At 42.5% G+C, this 23,486-nt stretch overlaps 2 protein-coding genes across 2 annotated transcripts in view; one reads left to right on the forward strand and one right to left on the reverse strand.

Moving 5' to 3' along the window:
- LOC140738463 (polyubiquitin-B-like) overlaps positions 1-23,486 on the reverse strand; it is a 65,535-nt gene that overhangs the window by 3,316 nt on the left and 38,733 nt on the right. The window lies entirely within an intron of this gene.
- Positions 4,634-21,802, forward strand: LOC140738460 (2'-5'-oligoadenylate synthase 1-like). The gene is made up of 6 exons (XM_073065753.1): positions 4,634-4,835; positions 10,255-10,552; positions 15,549-15,724; positions 16,750-17,000; positions 18,421-18,553; positions 20,686-21,802. The coding sequence occupies exons 1-6, from the start codon at positions 4,665-4,667 to the stop codon at positions 21,181-21,183; spliced, it is 1,527 nt and encodes a 508-aa protein (XP_072921854.1). The 5' UTR covers positions 4,634-4,664; the 3' UTR covers positions 21,184-21,802.

The following is a 23,486-nucleotide window of genomic DNA, read 5'->3' on the forward strand; positions in this document are numbered from 1 at the left end:
GCATAAATTGGTGAGGGGTGGACTGCATGGGTGTGGGAGTGGGGATGATGTGAAAAGCTGGGAGGTGATATCTGGAAGAAGTATGGTGCTGATGAAGAGAATAATTGATAGGAAAGGACAGTGGACCATGGAAGTAGATGGGGAACCAGGGAGGTGGGGGAGGTAAGTGGTGAGAGGATTACTAAAATAGGGGGGAAAGCTAAAGGGGGGAACACAGGGGAGTGGGTATCTACCGGAAGTTAGAGGTTAATGCCATTAGGTTAAAGACTACTCAGACAGAGTATGAGCTGTTCCTCCTCCAACTTGTGTTTGGCTTCATCGTGGCAGTGTCCTAAGCAGCTCTTCCAGGTGAGCCGGACATTCACATGCATCTCCTCTGGCCTTGTTTATTGTATCAGGTGCTTCCGTTGTGACATCTTCTACATTGGGGAGACCAAGTGCAAACTAGGCCTTCCTCTCATCAGATTCCTTCATATGCAGCCCTTTATCGCCTCCAGCCATCGTCTCCCAGCTTGTCCCCATGTCCACTCTTCCTTCCTCCATCTGCCTATCATCCCTTCTCACCTGGATCCAGCTTTTGGCCCACCCTTCTGCTCACTTCTTAATATTGGCCATCTCCGTCCTGTCTTTCAGTCCAGATAAAGAATGTCACACTTCCATCCATAGATGCTGCCTGACATACTGAGTTCCTCCAGGATCTCATCTGGAGCTTCACACTTAGCAAGTTCTGAGTTGATTGTGAAGCTTTCATGTCGGAAATTCCTGGGACCCCGCACCAGCGGCACAAGTCATTTGGAGTGAGACTTACTTCACTTTCCCACTCTTTGGTGCTGCTGTGGCCCAGATAAATGGAATTACTCCATCTATCTTCCCTTCTGCTTATTCCTCTGAAACACTGAACAGTAGTAAATGTTCATTTCCAGGACTTGGTCACTTTGTCAGATTGTACTTGTTCTGTTGTGAAAAATGTCACCAGAGAGACACTGAAGTTTGTGGATATAGAAGTGTTTTATTCAACAAAAACGAGCAGCCGGCATCATATTGAGACACTCTTGTAAGAAGAGGCCTGCTCTACCCAATATTACATGCCATTTTACATGCTAAAGATCAAAGGTAACAGCAGGACAATTCTACAGTTTCAATGTATGTACAATGCTTGCTTTGAATTTCATATAGTTATCACACGCCTCCTTCTTTGTACCCACAGTCCAGACACCCAAAATGAACTCTGACTCTAGGCTACATTCATGCATATGCAGACATCGGAGGTCTAATTGTTTTGAGCTGTGCTTTCAATTCAATCTGCAATCCACATTGAAGTCAGAAGATTGGTTGCTGGTGAAATTAATATTTGCCAACTCCAGAATACACCCCAACAGTACTCCTTTAGAGAGTCATTGCAATTCAATGAAGAAATGGCCACCATGTCCATGCTAACCACTAAGCTCCGATTTTATACCAATCCTACACTCATCCCTTGTTTATTTCATAGGACTCTGTGTGGGAGATCCATATTACATTCATTAACAAAAAGTCTTGGCAGAGAATCTTGATAAAATGTTCTTACCCAAAATTCTTCATAGAGAGCATCCTCACATCAGCCATTACTATCTGGTTTGGTGCAATACACAAAAACTACAGCAAACTGTCAGGTCAGCAGGAAACGTCACTGGCTGCAGTATACCATCACTGCAGGGGTTGAATGTGTCCAGAACAAAGGAACAGGCAGAAAAAGGCATGGTGGATACTTCCCACCCAGCAAAGTCCTTCAGTTGTTTACTTTGATTATGAGAAGATTGCAGTAAAGATGTCTTACTCATTTATGTAATACCATTATTAAACCACAGCTGGAGTATAATGCAGACGGTTGTCTCTCTAGATAAGAAAGAATATACACGCCATTGAGGTAATGTGGTCAAGATGAACTTGACTACCTTCTGGGATAGTGAGCTTGCCATTGAGTATTTATAGGCAAGAAATGAAGGCCCAGAGATGGTCTGTCCTGAGGTTGGAGACCAGCCGGACTGTGTGAGTGGGTGGGAAAGGGACTGTTTTGCTTTAATTGTTGCTATTGCTACTTGTACTTGTACCATTGTTCGAAAAGGAGCCAATGCCTTGTACCAAATCCCCTTTTGGACACCACCATATCCTCATCTTGGAGTGTGACCATCCCACTTCCCCAGAAGATGGTGAATGGCGATGAAGTGGGAATGGCCCCCCTCCCGCACTGCAGCAAAATGATTCCCCCAGGCTGTTGCTCTCAAAGCAGGGGAGCACTTTGTGCGGAGACGAATCCCTCGAGCATCCTTGACTGACACAGGTAGAAGACAGAGGCAGTGGCAGTGAGAGTAGGAAGTACAGGTGGTGGGGACTTGCTGAGTGAATAGGATATTCAGCTCCTTTTTGTGGTTCCCCGCAGAGTGGGCAGAAGGCTAAAAAGTCAGCATCAAATAGAGTGGTGACATGGAGCAGGTAACGAGAGGGTTCAGGGTAGGGAAAAAAGTGAAAATGACGGGATCCGAGTGAAGCAGAGGGTGAGGGATGTGACAGGCATGCTGCTGTGAGAAGGGTTGGGAAGGATGCATTCAGTGGAGGAAGAAAGGGCAGGAGATGATTGCATTGGCTGAGCCCAGGCAGGACACATCAGGCTGAACCTCAGTAACATAGGCAAAATGGTGGAGGAACTTGGCAGGTCAGGGAGAAACTATGTAAAGGAATAAAGAGTCAATATTTCAAGCTGAGACCCTTCATCAGGAGTAGAGAGTAAGGGGGAAGAAACCAGAATAAGAAGATGGTGAGCGGGGAAGGAATACAAGGTAGAGGTGATAGGTGAAGCCAGGTGAGGGGGATGGGAGAAGGAGGATGAGGTAAGAAGCTGGAAAGTGATAGGTGGAAAAGGTAAAGGGCTGAAGAAGAAGGAACCTGATAGGAGAGGAGAATGGACCATGGGAACAAGGGAAGGACTAGGGGCACCAGCGGGAGGTGATAGGCAGGTGAGAAGAGAAGGGATAGAGGGGATCAAGAATGGTTAATGGAAAAAAAAAGAGTTTGGTAGAGGTGAGGGGTTGGGGTGGAAGAAAAATTGTGGGAAGTTAGAGAAATTGATGTTCATGCCATCAGGTTGGAAGCTACCCAGGAGGATGTGTTACTCCTCCAACCTGAGAGTGGCCACATCATGGCATCAGATGAGGCCATGGACCAAAATGTCAGAATGGGAAAAGGTAGTGGAATTAAAATGGTTGGCTACTGGGAAATCGTGCTTGTTGCGGATGGAGTGAAGGCGCTCAGCAAAGCCGTCCCCCAGTCTACGTCAGGTCTCAATGAGGCCACATCGGGAGCACCAGATACAGTAGATAACCCTGACAGTGTGGCAGGCGAAGCGTTGCCTCACCTGGAAAGACTTCTTGTGGCCCTGAATGTAGTGAGGGAGCCGGTGAATGGGCAGGTGTAGCACTTTTTCTGGTTGCAGGGATAAGAGCCAGGAAGGAGACCAGTGGGGAGGGACAAATAGACAAGAGAATCATAGAAAACAGAAAGTGGGGGTGGGGGGGTAGTAGGGATGTGTTTGGTAGTCGGGTCCCATTGAGGATGGCAATAGTTGCAGAGAATATTGTGTTGTATGAGAAGGGTCATGGGGTGGTAAGGGCAAGAGGAACTCTATCCCTGTTAAGGTGGCGAGAAGATGCGGTGAGGACAGATATCCAGCAACAGGAGAAGATGTGGTTGGTAGAGGACAGAAAACCCTATTCCTTGAAGAAAAGAGACATCTCTGATGTTCTGGAAAGCCTCATCCTAGGGACAGATGTGCAGAACATCAGAGATGTCACCCCACCCCTCCGCGCTCCACAGGGATCGCACTCTATCCTATCTCCTCCCAGCTTCTCACTTCATTCCCCTCCCCCAATTTATTATTCTGGTTTCTTCCCCTTTCTTTCCAGTCTGGGCCCCAAACATCAACTGTTTATTCCTCTCTATAGCTGCTGCCCGACCTGCTGAGTTCCTCCAGCGTTTTTGGTGTGCTACTCTGGATTTCCAGTTTCTGTGTAGACTCTCTTGTGTTTAGACTGAGCCTCAGCAATGTTAAGGTCGATTTTAATTTCATATGCACAGGTGCAATGAAAAACTTGCACCGACACGGAGTACATATCGGGACAGGTGAGGAACAGCGAGGAGGACAGGGTCCCTGAACAGTGGGTGGAGGGATCCAAATTCTGATATACAAGTTCGTTCATTTTGAGATGCGAGACGTGTTTCAGAGGAGGGCAGTTTGCCCCGTGGGTTGCAATGTTATTGCGGGTGACTGAATAACTAGAGCGAGAATCTGAGTGAAAGATGCTTTTTAAAAAAAAACAACTGATCAGCATACAGTGAGTCAACATCGATGGGGCCAGGAAAAGCGATGGAAAGAAAAGGAACCGAAACTACGGCATTATCCACTGATAACGAAGTGGGTGCGGTGCTGCCTTTAATTAGCTCGAGCGATGACAACCAACCAGACCAGTGACGTGTATGAAACTTAATATACCGGCAGATTTGTCCTCCACGTTTCACTATATTAGAATAATTAGAAGGCGGGGCTAGTGACCGGCTTATAAGGAGCTTCTCAGCGGCGGAAAGAAACAGTTCGGACGCCGCCTGTGAGGAAGAACGAACGCTGAGTAACGATGGAGCTAGACAAAATACAGCCCAACAAACTGGACGACTTCATTAAAAATAACTTGGAGCCAAGCGGGTTTAGTGTCGAGGTGAGGGAAGCCGTGAACAGGATCTGCGAGTTTTTAAGAAATCAGTGTTTCACCAAACAACCCAACGTTAAGGTGATCAGAGCCGTTAAGGTGAGTGGGTTAGTTTTTTTTAACGAAAAATACTTACCGAGTGGTACTTACTATAATTCACTTTTTAAAGCAGCAAGCGCTTCTTTTCCTCGTGAATGAGGATGCTTTCTGATAAAGTTACTCTCCAGTTTTTACCCGAATGTTTCTCCACTTTGTAATAAATGCAACTCTGCTGATGCCTCTTTAGTTCATATGTTTTGGTTTTGCCCTACAATTGAAAAGTTTTGGCGGGAAGTATTTTATACCTTCTCTCAACTTTTTAGGGTCCAATTTGACCCAAATCCCCTTGCTGCCTTGTTTGGTGTCATTGCAAATGAAGATATAACTTTAAATACTCCTAACCTACAGGTTTTAGTTTTTACCTCTCTTTTAGCAAGAAGAGCAATCTTGCTTAAATGGAAGGAGTCTACCCCTCCTACACATTTTCAATGGCTACGTTATATAGATAGATAGATACTTTATTCATCCCCATGGGGAAATTCAACTTTTTTTCCAATGTCCCATACACTTGTTGTAGCAAAACTAATTACATACAATACTTAACTCAGTGAAAATATGATATGCATCTAAATCACTATCTCAAAAAGCATTAATAATAGCTTTTAAAAAGTTCTTAAGTCCTGTCGGTAGAATTGTAAAGCCTAATGGCATTGGGGAGTATTGACCTCTTCATCCTGTCTGAGGAGCATTGCATCGATAGTAACCTGTCGCTGAAACTGCTTCTCTGTCTCTGGATGGTGCTATGTAGAGGATGTTCAGAGTTATCCATAATTGACCGTAGCCTACTCAGCGCCCTTCGCTCAGCTACCGATGTTAAACTCTCCAGTACTTTGCCCACGACAGAGCCCGCCTTCCTTACCAGCTTATTAAGACGTGAGGCGTCCCTCTTCTTAATGCTTCCTCCCCAACACGCCACCACAAAGAAGAGGGCGCTCTCCACAACTGACCTATAGAACATCTTCAGCATCTCACTACAGACATTGAATGACGCCAACCTTCTTAGGAAGTACAGTCGACTCTGTGCCTTCCTGCACAAGGCATCTGTGTTGGCAGTCCAGTCTAGCTTCTCGTCTAACTGTACTCCCAGATACTTGTAGGTCTTAACCTGCTCCACACATTCTCCATTAATGATCACTGGCTCCATATGAGGCCTAGATCTCCTAAAGTCCACCACCATCTCCTTGGTCTTGGTGATATTGAGACGCAGGTAGTTTGAGTTGCACCATATCACAAAGTCCTGTATCAGTTTCCTATACTCCTCCTCCTGTCCATTCCATTATGTCGTATTTAAATTTAGAAAAGATCAGCTGCTCAGTCTTAAATTCGAAAGTTACTAATTTTAAATGATTTAAAACTTTTGACTGGAAAGATCTTTTTTTGGAGCACATCGTTGTTAGAACTGGACTTTATTTCATACAGGAAGATGGATCGTAAAGGTAAATCAATCCACTCCTAAAAATGCGAGATAAGCTTGAAAGTCACAAGACAAACATTTTATAGGATAAATTGTAATCGAATATACCAACTTACATAAATGTAATCAACATCAAGAGGCATTAAATAATCCTGTAAATAAGCCAAATTAAAATAGTTTTTAGAAGTGTTTTGAAACTAGTCTGGTGTATCTCAGTCATTGGAGTTTTCAAGATTTTTGCTGTATTAGAGCAAACGGCCGCATCACCATTTCTTGTATGCTTGACCTTAGGAACTTAAAGCAAACCAGTATTCACGGATTTAAGATTAGGATGTAAGGGGATATATCGAGGAGCTAGGTTATTCAGAGTCTTGTATACAATTAAAATTATTTTGAAATTAATCCTATAGAACACGGGCAGCCAGTGTAATGATGGCAAAACAGGTGAATGGTTCTCATTTTTTAAAAAAACTAACGCGCCTCCAAAGGTGAGGCCATCAACAATTTAGTAATGCAGTCGGTGTGGTTCCGTCCAAGTCACCTGCTCAGGTCCACTGGGGGATCTTATCAGTTTGCCACAGCTTTCTCCCTCTTGTCCTGAAAAGCTGCCCAAGGGCGACTCATTTCCGCCACAGTTTTGAGTGTCCTGTGGTGGATGAAGAGTTCTGAATGGAAAGCACGGATCTACACTACCCGCAAGAAAACTAATTTCAGCGTAGAATATGGCAACGTGTACATGTACTTTGATAATAAATTTGTTTTTGAACTTTGGAAGTTACACTGGGAGTAAGTCTAGAGTTCCCGCTTTTTTAAAAAAGAAACTTCTGAGGTTTTTTCTTGAGGTGGAAGTGTTGCTGGTAGGTTAAAGTGTGCGCAATGAGGAACACTGCGCTTCCGTGAGAAGGGCGGCCGCAGAGGTGAGGTCGAGGAAGAATGTTCTCCTTTCTAAGTCTGCTGTTTGCTAAAGGAACGGTATAGCAGCCGGTGGAAGCCGGACATGTGGAAGATCAGGGAGGATTTAGTGGGAATGACTCTGCGGGAGGTGTCCATCTAACACTCGCAACGTCAACAGGAGAGAGATGAAGTCCTGCAAGGTCAATTCAGAAACTTAGGCAGAAAATGCTAAAAAAAAACAGTACCTCAGGGTTATAATTTCAGGATTACTCGCAGAGCCCTGTGCTAAGAAGGCAACAACTTGGAAGATAATACAATTAAACCTGTGGCTCAGGAGATCATGCAGCAGCAAGGGCTTTGGATACACGGATCATTGGGCTGTCTTCCAGGGCAGGTGGGAACTGTAGAAGAATGACCGGTTACACGTAAAGGAGAGGGGCACAGGGAGATTTGTTAGTGCTCCTTGGGAGGGTTTCGGGGATATGTGGCAGGGAGTGGGAGCAGAAAGTTAGATGGTGGAAGTTTTCAGGGGAGTAGTGGTGAGATCAGGTGTGAGTGGAAGATGAAGCAGATAGGATCATGTTAATGAAGGCAGTGGGGCGAATGGGACTGAAGTCTATTTACCCCAGTACAAGGTGTATTTCAGATAAGGCAGATGAAGTTAGAGCCTGGATTAGTACATGGAATTAGTGTTGTAGGAATTATGGAGACCTGGTTGAGGGAAGGTCAGGACTGGCAGCACAATGTTGCAGGATTCGGATGTTTCAGACAGGATAGAAGGAAATGCAAAAGAGGAGGAGGAGGAGGAGGAGTTGCATGACTGAACAGGGAGGTTGTCCTGGAAGGTTCGTGCTGTGAGCGGAGAATCGAGACTAAGAAAGGTGCCATCACTATGATGGGTTGCACCACTGGCCTCCCAACAGCTTTGAGAGGTAGAAGACACATATGTCAGCAGATTATGGTGTGGAGAGGTGTAGAAGAAACCGAGCAGTTGTAGTGTGACCTTAATTTCCCCAATATTAACTGGGTCTTCCTTGGTGCCAGAGGCCTAGATTGGGCAAGGTTTGTTATTGTATCCAGGAGGCATTCCTGATACTGTATCTAGATAATCCAACTTTGGAAAGGGTCATACTAGACCTTGCTGTATGAAATGAACCTTCTCAGGTAGTCGGGTTTCAAATATAAATTGCAGGTTACCTAGCAATATATGATACTATATCGATTTGGTAAAAGCTAGTTGACATTCCCTGAGTACAATCCTATCCCTCCTACCTCTCTAATTAAGCACGTATCAAAGAATCGTCACAAGTAACGGCAGGGAAGGAGGCCATTGTGTCCAGGCAACCACATGGGAGCTTTAGGTTAGCCCAATTTCCCAGCTCTTACTCCATTGCTTTGTAGGCTTGGACTGTTGTAGTCATCTGTGTAAATGCAATGTGTGTTTCTGCGTCTATCACCGTTTCAAGTGGTAAGTTGCGGACAGCATTACTTATTTACTGATTTTTTTTTAGAAAGTATAGAACTTTAGTCTAATCCTTCAAGAATTGGCGGATTTGGTGAGATGTTCAAACTTTGAAAATCTCAAACCTCAGTCCATGCACTTTTGAAGCACAGGTGGGACAAGGAGGTGGATTGGCTATTTGCATATATTAATAGGCATGGAAGATTCTCATTTTATCCCTCTTCCCCAGAGATCACACCTGCCCTTGTCCCTGCAACCACCAGTCATGGCTGGGATACTTGCCTACTTCACTATGGGCAGCACTCCATTAATACTGAAATGACATAATTGCAGGGACCTGCTGAATGGTCTTGCACTGGCCAATCAGATAGACCTCTCAATAGGATCAGTTACATCTTTACAACAGACAGGTTAATCTAAGCTTCCACGTTTCTCATTCTTGTCAAGTTTCAGTCCGCGAGTCTGTCACATTTGCTCCTCTGCAAAGGGAAGAGAGCCAAGTCCATTGAAATCGACTTTGTAAGCCTTGAAGGGTCTCACCCTGAAATGTCGACTTGTTTATTTCCCTCATGGATTCTGCCTGACCTGCTGAGTTCCTCCAGAATTTTGTGTGTTGCTCAAGATTACCGGTATCTGCAAGATTTCTAGTGTCTTAACTGAAGCTATTTCAAAGTTCAAAGTAGAGTATTATTGAAGTACATGCTGTATTTGTCACCATATACAATCCTGAGATTTGTTTTCTTGCGGGCATACTGAGTAAATCAGTAACAATCAATGAAAGACTGCACCAACCTTTGCATTCAACCAGTGTGCAAAAGATACCAAACTGCACAGATAGAACAGGAGAGAAATAATATCGAAAACATCAGACAAAGAATCCTTGAAAGTTAGTCTATTGGTTGTGTGAACATTTCAGTGATGGGGCAAGTAAGTAATTCCCCCCCCCCCCCCCCAGTTCAAGAATCTGATGGTTGAGGAGAAATAACTTCCTGAACCTGGTGGTGTGAGTCCTGAGGCTCCTGTACCTTCTTCCTGATGGCAACAGCAAGAAGAGAGCATGACCTGGGTGGTGAGTGTCCATGACGACGGATGCTTCTTTCCTGTGACAGTGCTCCATACAGATGTGCTCAGTGGTGGGGAGGACTTGACCCATGTTTTGAGGGAGTAACAAGGCATACATTTGGCTTCAACAAACAGTTTGTTATTAGTTTGTCAGTGAATATGGGCTTAGAATGTATGGAATTATGCTAAATTTTTAGAAAAAAATAATAGAAAGAGATTCGGGCATTAAATTTGATGGCAGCGTTCTGTATAGGATGGAGGTATGTGCACAGGTTACCTCTCCATTTCCTTGGAAAGACTGCATGTGTGTTCCTCCAGTGAGGACAAGGCTGGATGGTGATAACAATGACCAACTGTTAAATGTCTTCTATGAATGTGCTGCATCTCTACCTGGGGATATCCTTAGAGTGTTTGTTCAACTGCCTCCCTTCCTGATTTTCAGGAAAAGGGGAAAGTTCTGAACTAAAGAGGTGGAACAAAGCACTACCATGCACATAAAACATACTGGTTATGTCAAACCTGATTTCAATTCTAATTCTGGAAATGTTTGGAAACGATGATTAGATATGCAATTTTTTTGTTCACAGGGTGGATCTTCAGGAAAAGGAACAGCTTTAAAAAAGAGCTCGGATGCAGATATCGTAGTCTTTCTCAGTTGCTTCACGAGTTTCCAGCTCCAGAGAGACACCAGGCATGAAATTCTTGAGGAAATTCAGACAATGCTGGATAAATGTTCTAAAAGCCTTGCATATTCAGTCAATAATATCAATGTCAACATCGTAAAGCAAAGTATCACATCGCCAAAATCTTTAAGCTTTGAGCTGCAATCAAGGAAGAGCTCAGAGAGTGTGTCATTTGATGTTCTGCCAACCTATGATGCATTAAGTAAGAATTAATAGCAATATTACATTGACTATAATTAATAGTAATGTTACATCTCAAATGTAATTTTAATTCTTCTATCACTGCTTCTATGGATAGGTGGAAAGAAAGGAGCTTGTCTGATTTGCTCTCTTCCCTGCCTGAAGGACAGGCAGGGGACAAAACATAAATGTAGCCAGTTAGAGGGGTTGAAATGTGTCTATTTCAACATTAGGAGTATTAGGAATAAAGGGGATGAACTTAGAGCATGGATCAGTACGTGGAACTACAATGTTGTGGCCGTTACTGAAACTTGGTTGGAGGAAGGGCAGGATTGGCTGATGCAGGTACTGGAGTTTAGGTGTTTTAAAAGGAATAAGATGGAAGATAGAAAAGGTGGAGGGGGTGTAGCATTGCTGGTCAGGGATAGTATCAGGGCTATGGAAAGGGAGGACGCTGCAGAGAGCGTGTCCACGGAGTCAATCTGGGTGGAAGTCAGAAATAGGAAAGGATCAATCACTGTGCTGGGAGTAGTCTATAGGCCCCCAAATAGCCCTCGGGACACCGAGGAGCAGATAAGCAGGCCGATCTTAGAATGGTGCAGAAAATACAGGGTTGTAGTTATGGGTGATTTCAACTTGCCTCATATTGACTGGCACCTCCTGACTGCAAGGGGGATAGAGGGGCTGAATTTGTCAGGTGGTTTCAAGAAGCATTCTTGACACAATATGCGGACCAGCAGACGAGAGGAGAGGCCATACTGGATCTAGTTCTGGGTAATGAACCTGGTCAGGTGACAGACCTCTTGGTGGGGGAGCATTTTGGTGAGAGTGACCACAACTCCCTTAGCTTCAGCATAGCTATGGAAAGGGATAAAGTCAGACAAAATGGGAAAGTGCTTAATTGTGGAAGGGCTAACTATGAAGGGATGAGGTAGAAAGTAACAAGAGTAAATTGGAAACAGATGTTCAAGGGTGAAAGCACAGAAGTAAAATGTGGAGGAAGTTTAGGGACCACTTGTGCTGGGTTCAGGATAGGTTTGTCCAACTGAGACAAGGAAAAAATGGTAGAAAAAGGGAACCGTGGCTGATGAAACACATGAGGCAACTCTTCAAGAGGAAGAAGGAAGTATATGTTAGATATAAGAAGCAGGAGGGGCTCATGAGAAATATAGGGTAGACAGGAAGGAGTTTAAGAAAGGACTTGGGAGAGCTCGAACAGGGTATGAGAAGACATTGGCATGTAGGATTAAGGAGAACCCCAAGGCGTTCTATGCGTATGTGAAGAACAGAAAGATGACAAGAATGAAGGTGGGGCTGCTAAAGGATTAAGAAGGCAACATGTGCCTGGAGGCGGAGGAGGTTGGGGAGTCCTAAATGAATACTTTGCTTCAGTATTCACAAGGGAAAAGGACCTTGATCAGGGTGAGGTTGAAATAGAACAGGCCTGTGTGTTGGACAATGTGGAGATGAAAGAAGAAATGGTGGATCTTAAAAACATCAAGATTGATAAGTCCCCAGGGCCGGATGTGATATACCCCAGGTTGCTGAGGGAAGTGAGAGAAGAGATTGCTGGACCAGTAGCTATGATCTTTGAATCCTCTTTGGCTGCAGAGGAGGTGCAGGAGGATTGGAGAATGTCAAATGTAGCTCCGTTGTTTGAAAAAAGGTAATAGGAAGAATCCTGGGAACTATAGACCATTGAGTCTTGCGTCAGTGGTCTGCAAACTATTGGAAAGGATCCTTAAAGATAAGATCTATGAACATTTGGAGAAGTACAGTCTACTCATGGATAGTCAACATGGCTTTGTGAAGGGAAGATTGTGCCTCATGAGCCTAATTGAGTTTTTTGAAGAGGTAACAAAAGAACTTGATGACTGTAGGGTGGTAGGTGTGGTCTACATGGATTTTAGCAAGGCATTTGAGTCCCCCACGAGAGACTCATCCAGAAAGTCATGAGGCTGTTTGGATAATTGGCTTACAGGAAGAAAGCAGAGGGTAGTAGTGGAAGGAAAGTGTTCTGTCTGGGGGTCGGTGACTAGTGGAATGCCGCAAGGATCTGTCCTGGGACCCCTGCTCTTTGGGATTTTTATAAATGACCTGGATGAAGAGGCGGAAGGATGGGTGAGTAAGTTTGCGGATGACACGAAGATTGGAGGAGTTGTGGATGGCGCTGTAGGTTGTTGAAGGTTACGAGAGGATATAGACAGGATGAAGAGTTGGGCAGAAAAGTGGCAGATGGAGGTCAATCCAGTAAGTGTGAGGTGATGCATTTTGGAGGGACAAACCAGAAGGCTGAGTACAGGGTTAATGGTTAGTTACTTAAGAGTGTGGATGAACTTTGACCTTGGGGTTCAAATCCATACGTCCCTCAAGGTCGCTGCACAGGTTGATAGGATAGTTAAGAAGGCCTATGGGATGCTAGGCTTCATTAATAGGGGGATTGAGTTCAAGAGTAGAGAGATCATGTTGCAATTCTACAAATCTCTGGTGAGACCACACTTAGAGTATTATGTTCAGTTCTGGTCACCTCATTATAGGAAGGATGTGGAAGCTGTGGAGAGGGTACAGAGGAGATTTACCAGGATGTTGCCTGGATTGGAAAACAAGTCTTGTGAAGCAAGGTTAGCAGAGCTGGGACTTTTCTTTTTGGAGTGTAGAAGGATGAGAGGGGACTTGATAGAGGTCTACGAGATTGAGAGGCATAGATAGGGTGGATAGCCAGTACCTGTTTTCCAGGGAACGAATTGCAAACACCAGAGAGCATATGTACAAAGTTGAGGGAGGGAAGTTTAGCGGAGACATCAGGGGTAAGTTTTTTTACACAGAGGGTTGTGGATGCCTGGAATGACTTGCCAGGGATGGTGGTGGAGGCTAAAACATTAGGGGTATTTAAGAGCCTCTTGGACAGGCACATGGATGAAAGAAAAATAGATGGTTACAGGGTAGTGTGGGTTTAGTACTTTTTTTAAGGAATATATGGGTGGGCACAACATCGAAGGCTGAAGGGCCTGTACTGTCCTGTAGTATTCTAGTGTTTGGTGTCTGATTCTGAGTCGAGCTGTTGCTGCTGTTCAGGAAGAAAATGCACTCAATGGCCATTTTATTAGGTACTTCCTGTAGTCTTGGTCTTCTGCTGTAGCCCATTCACCTCAATGTTCAAAGTGTGCATTCACAAATGCACTCCTGCATGCCACTGCTGTAACACAAGGCTATTGAATTACTGTCACCTTCCTGTCGGCTTGAACCAGTCTGGCCATTTTCCTCTGACGTCTCCCATTAACAAGGAGATTTCACCCACTGAACTGCGCTCACTGGATATTTAATTTTTATCCATCTATTCTAAGCCATCTCTAGTGACTGTTGTGCATAAGAATCCCAGGAGATCAGCATTTTCTGAGATACTCAAACCACCCTGTCTGGCACCAACAATCGTGCCACAGTCAGTCACTTGGAATGCATTTCTTCCCCATTCGGATGTTGGATCCAAACAACAACTGACCCTCTTGACCAGGTTTGCATGCTTTTGTGCATTGAATTGCTGCCATGTGATTGGTTGATTAGACATTTGCATTAACGAGCAGGTGTAACTAATAAAGTGGCCACTGAGTGTAGATTACAGTGCACTTTTTGTCTGTACATGGCACATAGGAGGATTCTTTCATAGGAGAAATAACAAGGAATATTAACCCTAAATCTTACTGCTATTACTTTGCCACTGACATTAAACCAGTTTAATAACAAAATGAATTCCATGGGAAGTCTTGGGTAGCAAATCTAAAACTTGCTCTTAAAAGATAATATCTGCCTTTTTCCTTTCCTTTCATAAGAAAGTGATTCATTTCTTGGCCACTAGGCTTAGTCTCATGTTGGAAGCTTTACCAAAATGAGTGTTACAGCTTGGAACCATGCCATTCTGCCCAGCTGATCCTGTTGGGAGGTGGGAGAAATTATCCTGCTAATTTGGAATGACCACAGACAGTTTATTTTCTAGAAACAATCTCAGGCTGTGATCAGAATGTAGATTTTATCTTCATGCCACCTGTCCCCACTTGTCAAATGTGTTGTTATGATTAAGGTCAGCACCAAAATCCTTGGTCCCCTTGCTCTGTTTAACTTGTATATCATAGCTCTCATAATTAGCTGTATTTACATCATCAGTTTTAACGCTAACGTGATTTAGATTCCCTTATTTAACATGCATCATGATATCTAGCAATGAGCAGATGTCTTCCAAAATCAAAGAGACGTAGAACCAGTGGTTCTACCTGCAGAAAGCTTAATGTGATACCAAGATGCAGAAAGCATTAGTCATTACTTTGGGTTAAATTTACAAGTGATTTCTTTGCAGAAATAGTCACAGAGCACAACAGCACAGAAACAGGCCTTTCAGCCCATCTACTCCATGCTGAACTATTATTTTGGCCAGTCCCACCAACTTGTACCTGGACCATAGCCCTCCATACCACACCCATCTACGTATCTATCCGAATCTCTTTTAAATGTTGAAATTGAACCTGCAGCCACCACTCTGTTGGCAGCTCATTCCACACACTCACAACCCTCGTGTGAAGAAGTTCCCCCAAATGTTCCCCTTAAACCAAGGGTTCCCAACCTGGGGTCCACAGGCCCCTTGGTTAATGGTCCATGACATAAAAAAGGTTGGGGACCCCTGCCTTTTTAAAAAAAAAAAACAACACTCAACTTTAAACCATGATCTCTAGTTCTAGTGTTGCCCAACCTTAGTGGGGGGAAAAAAGCCTGCTTGTTTTTACCCCATCTATATCAGTCATAATTTTGAATACCTCTATCAAATCTCCCCTCATTCTCCTTTGTTTGTTACATAAACTTCAGCAAACTCTTTCTGGGAACCTTTGGGGAAGGTGGAAAACTATCCTGAGATTAAATAAACTGGAGTGAATCCAATAGAATGGTCCATTTGGTCTTGGAAGTGATATTTGAACAGTTATTAAGCAATATTCTTTTGACCATGTTCTTGTTCATCATTTCATTTCTTGCAGCACCACAATGTAATACAAGTAAAGCACATCTTGAACTAATCCAATTTGAAAAACATAATGAGATCACAGATGGAGAATTCTCTGCTTGTTTTACTGAACTTCAGAGAAGATTTGTGAAACGGCAGTTTCCAAAGGTTAAAGACTTAATTCGCCTGCTGAAATATTGGTACAAGGAGGTGAGTGATGGAAGAAATTGATAATTGTTAATCATTGAAAGCCTATGGAAGGGTTGTTGTATCAAACCTAAAATGCTATCTTGCTTTGATATCTCAGTGTACACCTTCCTCTTTGGCATTTCCTTAGGATCATGGACTAAGTGTGTCCCTAGTCCAATGCATCAGGTTCTCAATACAGTCTTGAACATCCCTTCTCCAAGTTTGAATGGTTATGGACCAAAGATCCCCAGAGTCTTTGGGGATGTTGCTGTTTGCTTTTCTCTCCTGAGGACCTGCCCAATAGCCATTGCAGGAAACCGATGAGATACCATTGTATGTTCAGTGGTAGATCACAGCTCTCCAATGAAATCACTGACTTCCATGGTACAATTTTGGATTGAGTCCCTAGTTTCCAGAGTATCCTCCCAGCATGCAGCCTGCTTCAGGCTAGAAATGGTCAGAAAGACATTTATAATTGATACTTATTTTTGATTCAATTTCCCATTCGGTTAAGAGTTAACATAAGGATGTGATGGTCTTCTCAGCTTGACTGAAGGCACCACAGCACTGTCAGAGATTGGACAACATGTACTCTCCAACTGACTGACAATATACAGACAATTTAGTCACTTCTAGCATTGCCCTGTGTGAAATCTTGCTTTACACAAATGGGGTACTTAAATCCAAGTCTTTTCTCTATATGTTCTTCTGGTACACTCAAAACATACATAAGGCCAAGAAAACAGGAGGAGGAGTCATTACATGGGAGTTTGACTTTGGGCTGTGATCGTGCCTGACCTGACCTAGATCTCAGTGCAGATTCAGCAATTTGTGTGACGGAGATGTTGAGATAGGGGCCACTCGGGAATGATACCGTGTATTTATAATGTAACCATTGGTCTAGGTGTGGTCTTAGCATGTAATCTCAGGGAAGCTGTGTCATCAGGGAAAATAATGAAGATTCAAAGTATAGAACCAAAACAGGGTAATGAGGAGTGTGCTTAACATCATATTTGCTTATTGGTGATTGTCAATAATCCTCCTAGTATGTCAAACCACGGAAATCAGAGCTGAAAAATGGAGCACGACTGCCTGCAAATTATGCCTTGGAATTATTGACCATTTACGCCTGTGAGAAAGGTAATCACGAAGAGAGATTTGACACGGCTGAAGGGTTCCGCACAGTCCTGGAATTGATCTGCCGATATCAGGATCTGTGTATCTACTGGACTGACTACTATGACGTCAATAATGCAGTATTTGTGGAGTTCTTAATCAAGAAACTCCACAACAGAAGGTAAGATTCCCAACCACACTTTAAACTATGCGAATTAATGGTACCCTTTGTTTTTAAAATTGTGTTCACCTTCAGGATTCTTGTATATACAGGTCCAGTAGAGAGTAATACATGACATCACGTTATTAAAACATAAGACCACAAGATATAGGAGCAGAATTAGGCCATTTGGCCCATCAGGTCTGCTGTCATTTAATCATGGCTGATTCAATTTTCCCCTTAGCTCCAATCTCCTGCCTTCTCCCTGTATTACTTCATGCCCTGACCAATCAAGAATCTATCAACCTCTGCCTTAAATATACATAAAGGCATTGGCCTCACATGGCTGTGGCAAAGAATTCCACAGATTCACCATCCTCTGGCTAAAGGATTTCCTTTTTATTTCCATTCTAAAAGGACACCTCTCTGTTCTGAAGCTGTGTCCTCTGGTGTAGACTGTCCCACCATAGGAGACATTCTCTCCACATCACTCTATCATGGTCTTTCACCATTCGATGTTTCATTGAGGTCTCCCTCATCCTTCTGAATTCTAATGAATACAGGCATAGAGCCGTCAAATGCTCTTCATATGACAAACAATTCAATCCTGGAATAGTTTTTGTGACCCTGCTTTGTATCCTCTCTAGGTCTGAAGGTAACAGCTGAAAGTATCTCTTAATGTTCCTTATTTCTTAACTACCCACCGTTGCCTACCTTACTGAGACGATTGATTTCAGAACCCTCAGCCTTATTTGCAATTCTGTACATCATTACGGACTACCCTCTGTCACCTCACCGTTTACTGCCTCAACAAGCTCTTTTAGCTAGTATTCCTATTTCACTTTTTGGCCTTTTTCTGTCAGCTTTCCTTCTCTTACGGAGTTTTCCGTAGAGTACTTCCTCATTTCAAAGTTTGCCCCGAAATCTCGTGATACGTTCTTCACATTTTGTGGATGTCCATTTCTGTTTGTTATGGTGGCAGGTGGGGAATCTGTGGATTTATACACGTTGTGACATGTCTTCAGTGGATACATCTGTTTGAACTATTGTGGTGGTGCTTCGGAATACTATGATGATCAGTGACAGTATCCGAGGCTGTAGAGGAATGGAGAGTTGAGGCTACAGACACTACCATTGTAGCTGAATAGAGCTAGGCAGGAGGGTTGATTCCCTTTTCTGCTCATGGTGCTGCCTGTGTATGGGACGGGGAATGGAGGTCTTTGATGTTCTGATGTTTCTGTCATTCATTCATTTGTTTTTTAAATTTTGTGGATGTCTGTGATGAGTACGAATTTTAGGTTGTATACTGTATACATTCTCTGATAATAAATTGAACAATTTTGTCATATATTAATGCAAATTGCTCACAAAGATGGAATTTATACGCAGTGCGTGTACACTCAAAGTTCAATGTTGTCATTGGAATGGCTTTATTTTTCAGACCGATCATTCTTGACCCAGCTGATCCAACTGGAAATGTGGCTTCATCAGATGGTTGGAATGTTATGAAAGATGAGGCCAGGAAATGGCTAAGGATGCCTTGCGTCTCTAATGTTGAGGCATGGGTCGTCGAGGTAAGAGTTTGAATAATTCTTGTTCAGATACAAGGGTGTGTAGATACATTATTCCCCATTTTCTGTCACCCTGCCAGTGTCTGGCAGCTGATAGACATCCCAGATTGCCTCTGCCCAGGGGAGATGGTGCAATCTGTGGTAGGCCTTCTGACCTTCCACTGCTTGAATGGTCCTCTATTGGTAATTTGCAGTCTCTGGTGCTGAAAATCAGCCACCTTACCTCACTATGTTGCACGTTATTGGTTGGAGTTTCGAGCTAAACAAGGCCCTGGTGAAGGTGGCACATGTGTTACGTGCAGATTTGAACGCATTGTGATATGGGTTTATTTCATTATCCAGGTTCATCATCCTAAGTGTTTAAAGCCTAACCATTTTAAAATACAGTTGATTACTAGATAAGTACACGACTGAAGCAAGCTTTTGGGGTCTTGAACTGTGGATTTATACAACATGTTTAATGTTTGAAAAAACTTCTTGAGGTGGCAATCTTATTGAAACTGATCGAATATTGAAAGGGCTAGACAGAGGATGTGGAGAGGATGCTTCCTATAGTGGGGGATTCTGGGACTAGAGGCCAAGCCTCAGAATAGATGGACATTCATTCAGAATGGTGATTACAGGGAGAAGGTAGGAGAAGGGGTTGAGAGCCTCATTAGAGGGACATCTATTTAGAAAGACCATGAGAAGGAACTTCTGTAACCAGAGGCTAGTGAATGTGTGGAATTCATTGGCACAGACGGATGTGGAGGCCAAATCACTTAGTGTATTAAGAGGAGGTCGATTGGTTCTTGATTAGTCAGGGTGTCAAAGGTTGTGGGAGAAAGCAGAAGAATGGGGTTGAGAGGGAAAATAAATTAGCCATGATAGAATGGCGGAGCAGACTCAATGGGCTGAATGGCCTAATTCTGTTGCTATTCTTATGCACTTAAGTTTTCAGTGATGTGTTTGGGAAAATTGATCGGTAGTATCTGGGGCTGTGGAGGAATGGGCAGTTGAGGTTGTAGACATAACTATTTTACCCAGATCAAGACAAATAAGTTCAGTTCTGGTTGATTTTCTTTTACTCGTGTTCGATTCATTCAGCTGCTTGGCTACAACTGGTAGAAATGACTATAGAATTCAACAGGGAAATTGAGTGAAATTAACAAGCATCTAACCTGTAACTTGATGATCACACCAAAGTGGGTTCCTTTTTTGATTGTATCTTCAGCTGTGTAACATTAATGAGAAGTAGGTTTAATATCACAGGCACGTCATGAAATTTGTTATCTTTGCGTCACTGCAGTACATAACAGAGGAAAAATGAACTACATTATGTGTGTGCAGATATTATATCTTAAACAGTTGAATTAAATAAGTAGTGCAGAAAAGAAGTTGTGTAGTGTTCATGGTTTCAATGTCCATTCAGAAAGGAAATTGTTGGTGTGACTTCAGGCTTCTGTACCTCCACCCTGATGGTAGCAATGACAAGAGGGTATGTCCTGGGGACGGGGTCTTTAATGAAGCATGCCACCTTTTTGAGGCACCACTCCTTGAACATGTCCTGGATACTCCGAAGGCTAGTGCCCATGATGGAGCGGACTCATTTTACAACTCTCTGCAGCTTACTTTAATCCTGTGCAGTAGCTCTCCTCCCCCATCCCCACCCATACCAGACAGTGATGCAGTCAGTTAGAATGCTCTGTCGAAATTTGCAGGTGTTTTTGGTGACAGACCAAATAATGGAGAATGGTGCTCCAAATGAGCGGCCAATCCTGATGTCAGTCCTGACGAAGGGTCTCGGCCGAAATGTCGACAGCACTTCTCCCTATAGATGCTGCCTGACCTGCTGCGTTCCACCAGCATTTTGTGTGTTGCTTGAGCAAATCAGTTGTCTTCTGATTGAGACCATGACAGCCTATTCTGCACTGTTCTAGCTAGCGTTCCCACTGCACGCATCCACCCTCGCTTCAGCCACCACAATTTCTTCCACAGAGTGCACTTGGTGCAAGTGTAATTTTGCACACTAACAACACCCATTGCCACCCATCAAGTTGTCGTTTCCCATCTCACTCTTTTGTTTTCTGTCACCTCTGAAGTATAAAAGGAACGTATTTTACTTCTGTCCATTTTTTTTGTTTTGTGTACCTCAGCCAGTGAAGACATTTGGAGTCACGGTGACGGCCCTGGATGGTAACTGGTTTCAGCAAAATGCCAGCATTTACAGTAAGGTCTCTCAGATCAAACACAGCATCCAGGAAGAGTGGAACATCCCAGCTTTACAGCAACGCCTGCTATTCAAAGACACCATTCTGAATGATCAGAACACCTTGCTGGATTCAAAGATCTTCTTTGATGCAAAAATCCAGCTGCTCACCCTGGGTTTAATGGAGATATTTGTCAGCATAAATGGGCGTGACCGGACAATCCAGGTTTTGCCAAATGACAAGGTTTCAAGTTTAAAAGATAAAATTGAATCCCTGGAGCGAATCCAGCGAAGCCAGTACTACTTAACCTTTCAATCAATGCCGCTTGAAGATGCACGTACACTGCAATCTTATGGCATTAAGCAACATTCTACCATCGTTGTCAACCTGAGATTGCGTGGTGGCAGTGAGATTCAACTTCCTAATGCAGTGGATCCTAACTAAACAGTTTGAAAATCAAAGGCAGTGATAAAGACCTGAATTAATTTTTTCATTTAAGGTACCTTTGGTTAATTACTTTAGTTGAATCAGTGTTAACTGTAACTGATGTGAGGCAGGAACTCTTGAAACACATATTGCATATTGTGTTCTTTCTGATGCAACATATCCCAAGTTAGCTAACGTGACCAATATCTGATAATGGAACTGGGGTGATTGGGAAGCTCGGATGATTTATGCATTGTGGGTACCTTGTCAGTGCACAATCCCCACCCCCTCGGACCTCATCAGACCCACGTGGACACTTCTCCCACAGTGCACTTTAAACTCTGGCAAACCCTAAGCTTGTCCACAACTCTCTTGCACCACACACGGACAAAGTGAATAGCTGTACCTATTGATCTTTGAATCTAATTATTATGCTTTTTTTTTTCAAGGATCTTCTCTTAAAGCATTATAAACATAATGACTTGAATCAAGTAAAAGATTTTTCTGGGAATCCACATTGGTACAACATGAAAAATGGCAGCCATTGGCTGTATGGCAGGGAAGAACCTGCTCAAGTTATCTGAATAATAATAATTTAATATGATGTAAATTCTCTTTTGTACTGTGCGAAATTCAGTAGTCAATAAATAAAGCTGTTTTAATGTTTGAAGGATTATCGGGCTGGTTTTGCTCAATCGGACATTGTCTTTCTTTTTTCTTTTTTTAATCTTTTTATTAAGTTTCAAATTAATAAACATAGCAATAATGTTAATGATACAAAGAGATCGGGATTACATTAGTAACGGTTAACATGTAAAAGCACAGATTCCAAGTAACAAATGTAGTTTAGCCTCCCAATCTCTTGGTAACTAACCATGAATGAGATATTTTATAAAGAGAGGGTGGGGGAAAAACCCCCTAAACTACAAATCAGCTAAACTTAAAAAAACGTAGATTGGGCTGCCATATTTCATCGGCTAAAATTATAATTTGTCATTAACTCCGCTCCTCTATACATGAGCAAAAAATTACTAAAAAAGGATTCAGAAAGGGTCAACTTACATCATATGAAAATATTGAATGGCTTCCAAGTTTCTTCAAATTTAACAGAAGGGTCTATAGTACCACTCCTAATTTTTTCCAAATTTAGACATGCTATCGTTTGGGGAAAACCATTGAAATGTGGTGGGGGATTGGAATCTTTCCATTTAAATAAAATGGATCTTCTGGCTATTAATGTCACAAAAGCAATTAAACGACAAGCTAATGAGGATAAATGACTGGAATCTATTACAGGTCGTCCAAAAATTGCAGTAGTAGGATGAAGTTGTAAATCAACATGCAGAACTACTGAAATAATATCAAAAATATCTTTCCAATATTTTCCTAGAAGAGGGCAAGGGCAAGACCAGAACATAAGTGTCAAGGAAGCTACTTCAGAATTACATCTATCACAAACAGGATTTATATGGCAATAAAAGTGAGCTAACCTATCCTTGGACATATGAGTCCTATGAACCACCTTAAATTGTATCAACGTGTGTGTGGCAGACATTGAAGAAGTATTAACTAGTTGAAGAATTTTCTCCCATTTCTCTGTAGACAAACATATTTGAAGTTCTCTTTCCCACTCATTCTTAATTTTATCAGAAGTACCCAAGTGTATTTTCTAATTAAATCATAAATAATAAATGCTATTTAATTCTTCTGATATGGATTTAAACTTAAATTTTTTCTGTAACTTCAATTTGATGTGATATCAGAAAGGTAAGTAAAGTAGCATTCAGAAAGTTTCTAATCTGTAAATATCTGAAAAAGTGTAATCTAGGCAAATTATATTTATTAGACAACTGTTTAAAAGACATAAAACAACTAACCATGAATAAATCACAAAAACATGTTATTCCCTTTGTTTTCCATAAAAGAAAATCTTGACCAGTTGATGGTTTTGAAAAGCTTGATGGTTGAAAAAAAAACTTAGATATAATAGAACTTGAAAGGATAAATTTATTCAATCCAAAAAATTTATGAAATTGAAACCATATTGTATGTTTAATTACTAGATTTATCATTTATTTATTCAATTTAGTAAGTGCAAAGGGAAGCACAGCTCCTAAAATAGAAGCCAGTGAAAACCCGTGTACAGACTCCCGCTCAAGGTTCATCCATCGTGGACATTGAGTTTCATCCAACTCGTGTCCAAAACGTTAAATATCGAATATTGATTTCCCAATAATAAAATCTAAGACTCAGCAAAGCCAAACCACCTTTTCTAATTTTTGTAAATATATCTAAGTATTCCTGGGATTTCTGTTCTGCCA

This window comes from Hemitrygon akajei, chromosome 14 (assembly GCF_048418815.1).
Source record: "Hemitrygon akajei chromosome 14, sHemAka1.3, whole genome shotgun sequence".
Taxonomy (NCBI): domain Eukaryota; kingdom Metazoa; phylum Chordata; class Chondrichthyes; order Myliobatiformes; family Dasyatidae; genus Hemitrygon; species Hemitrygon akajei.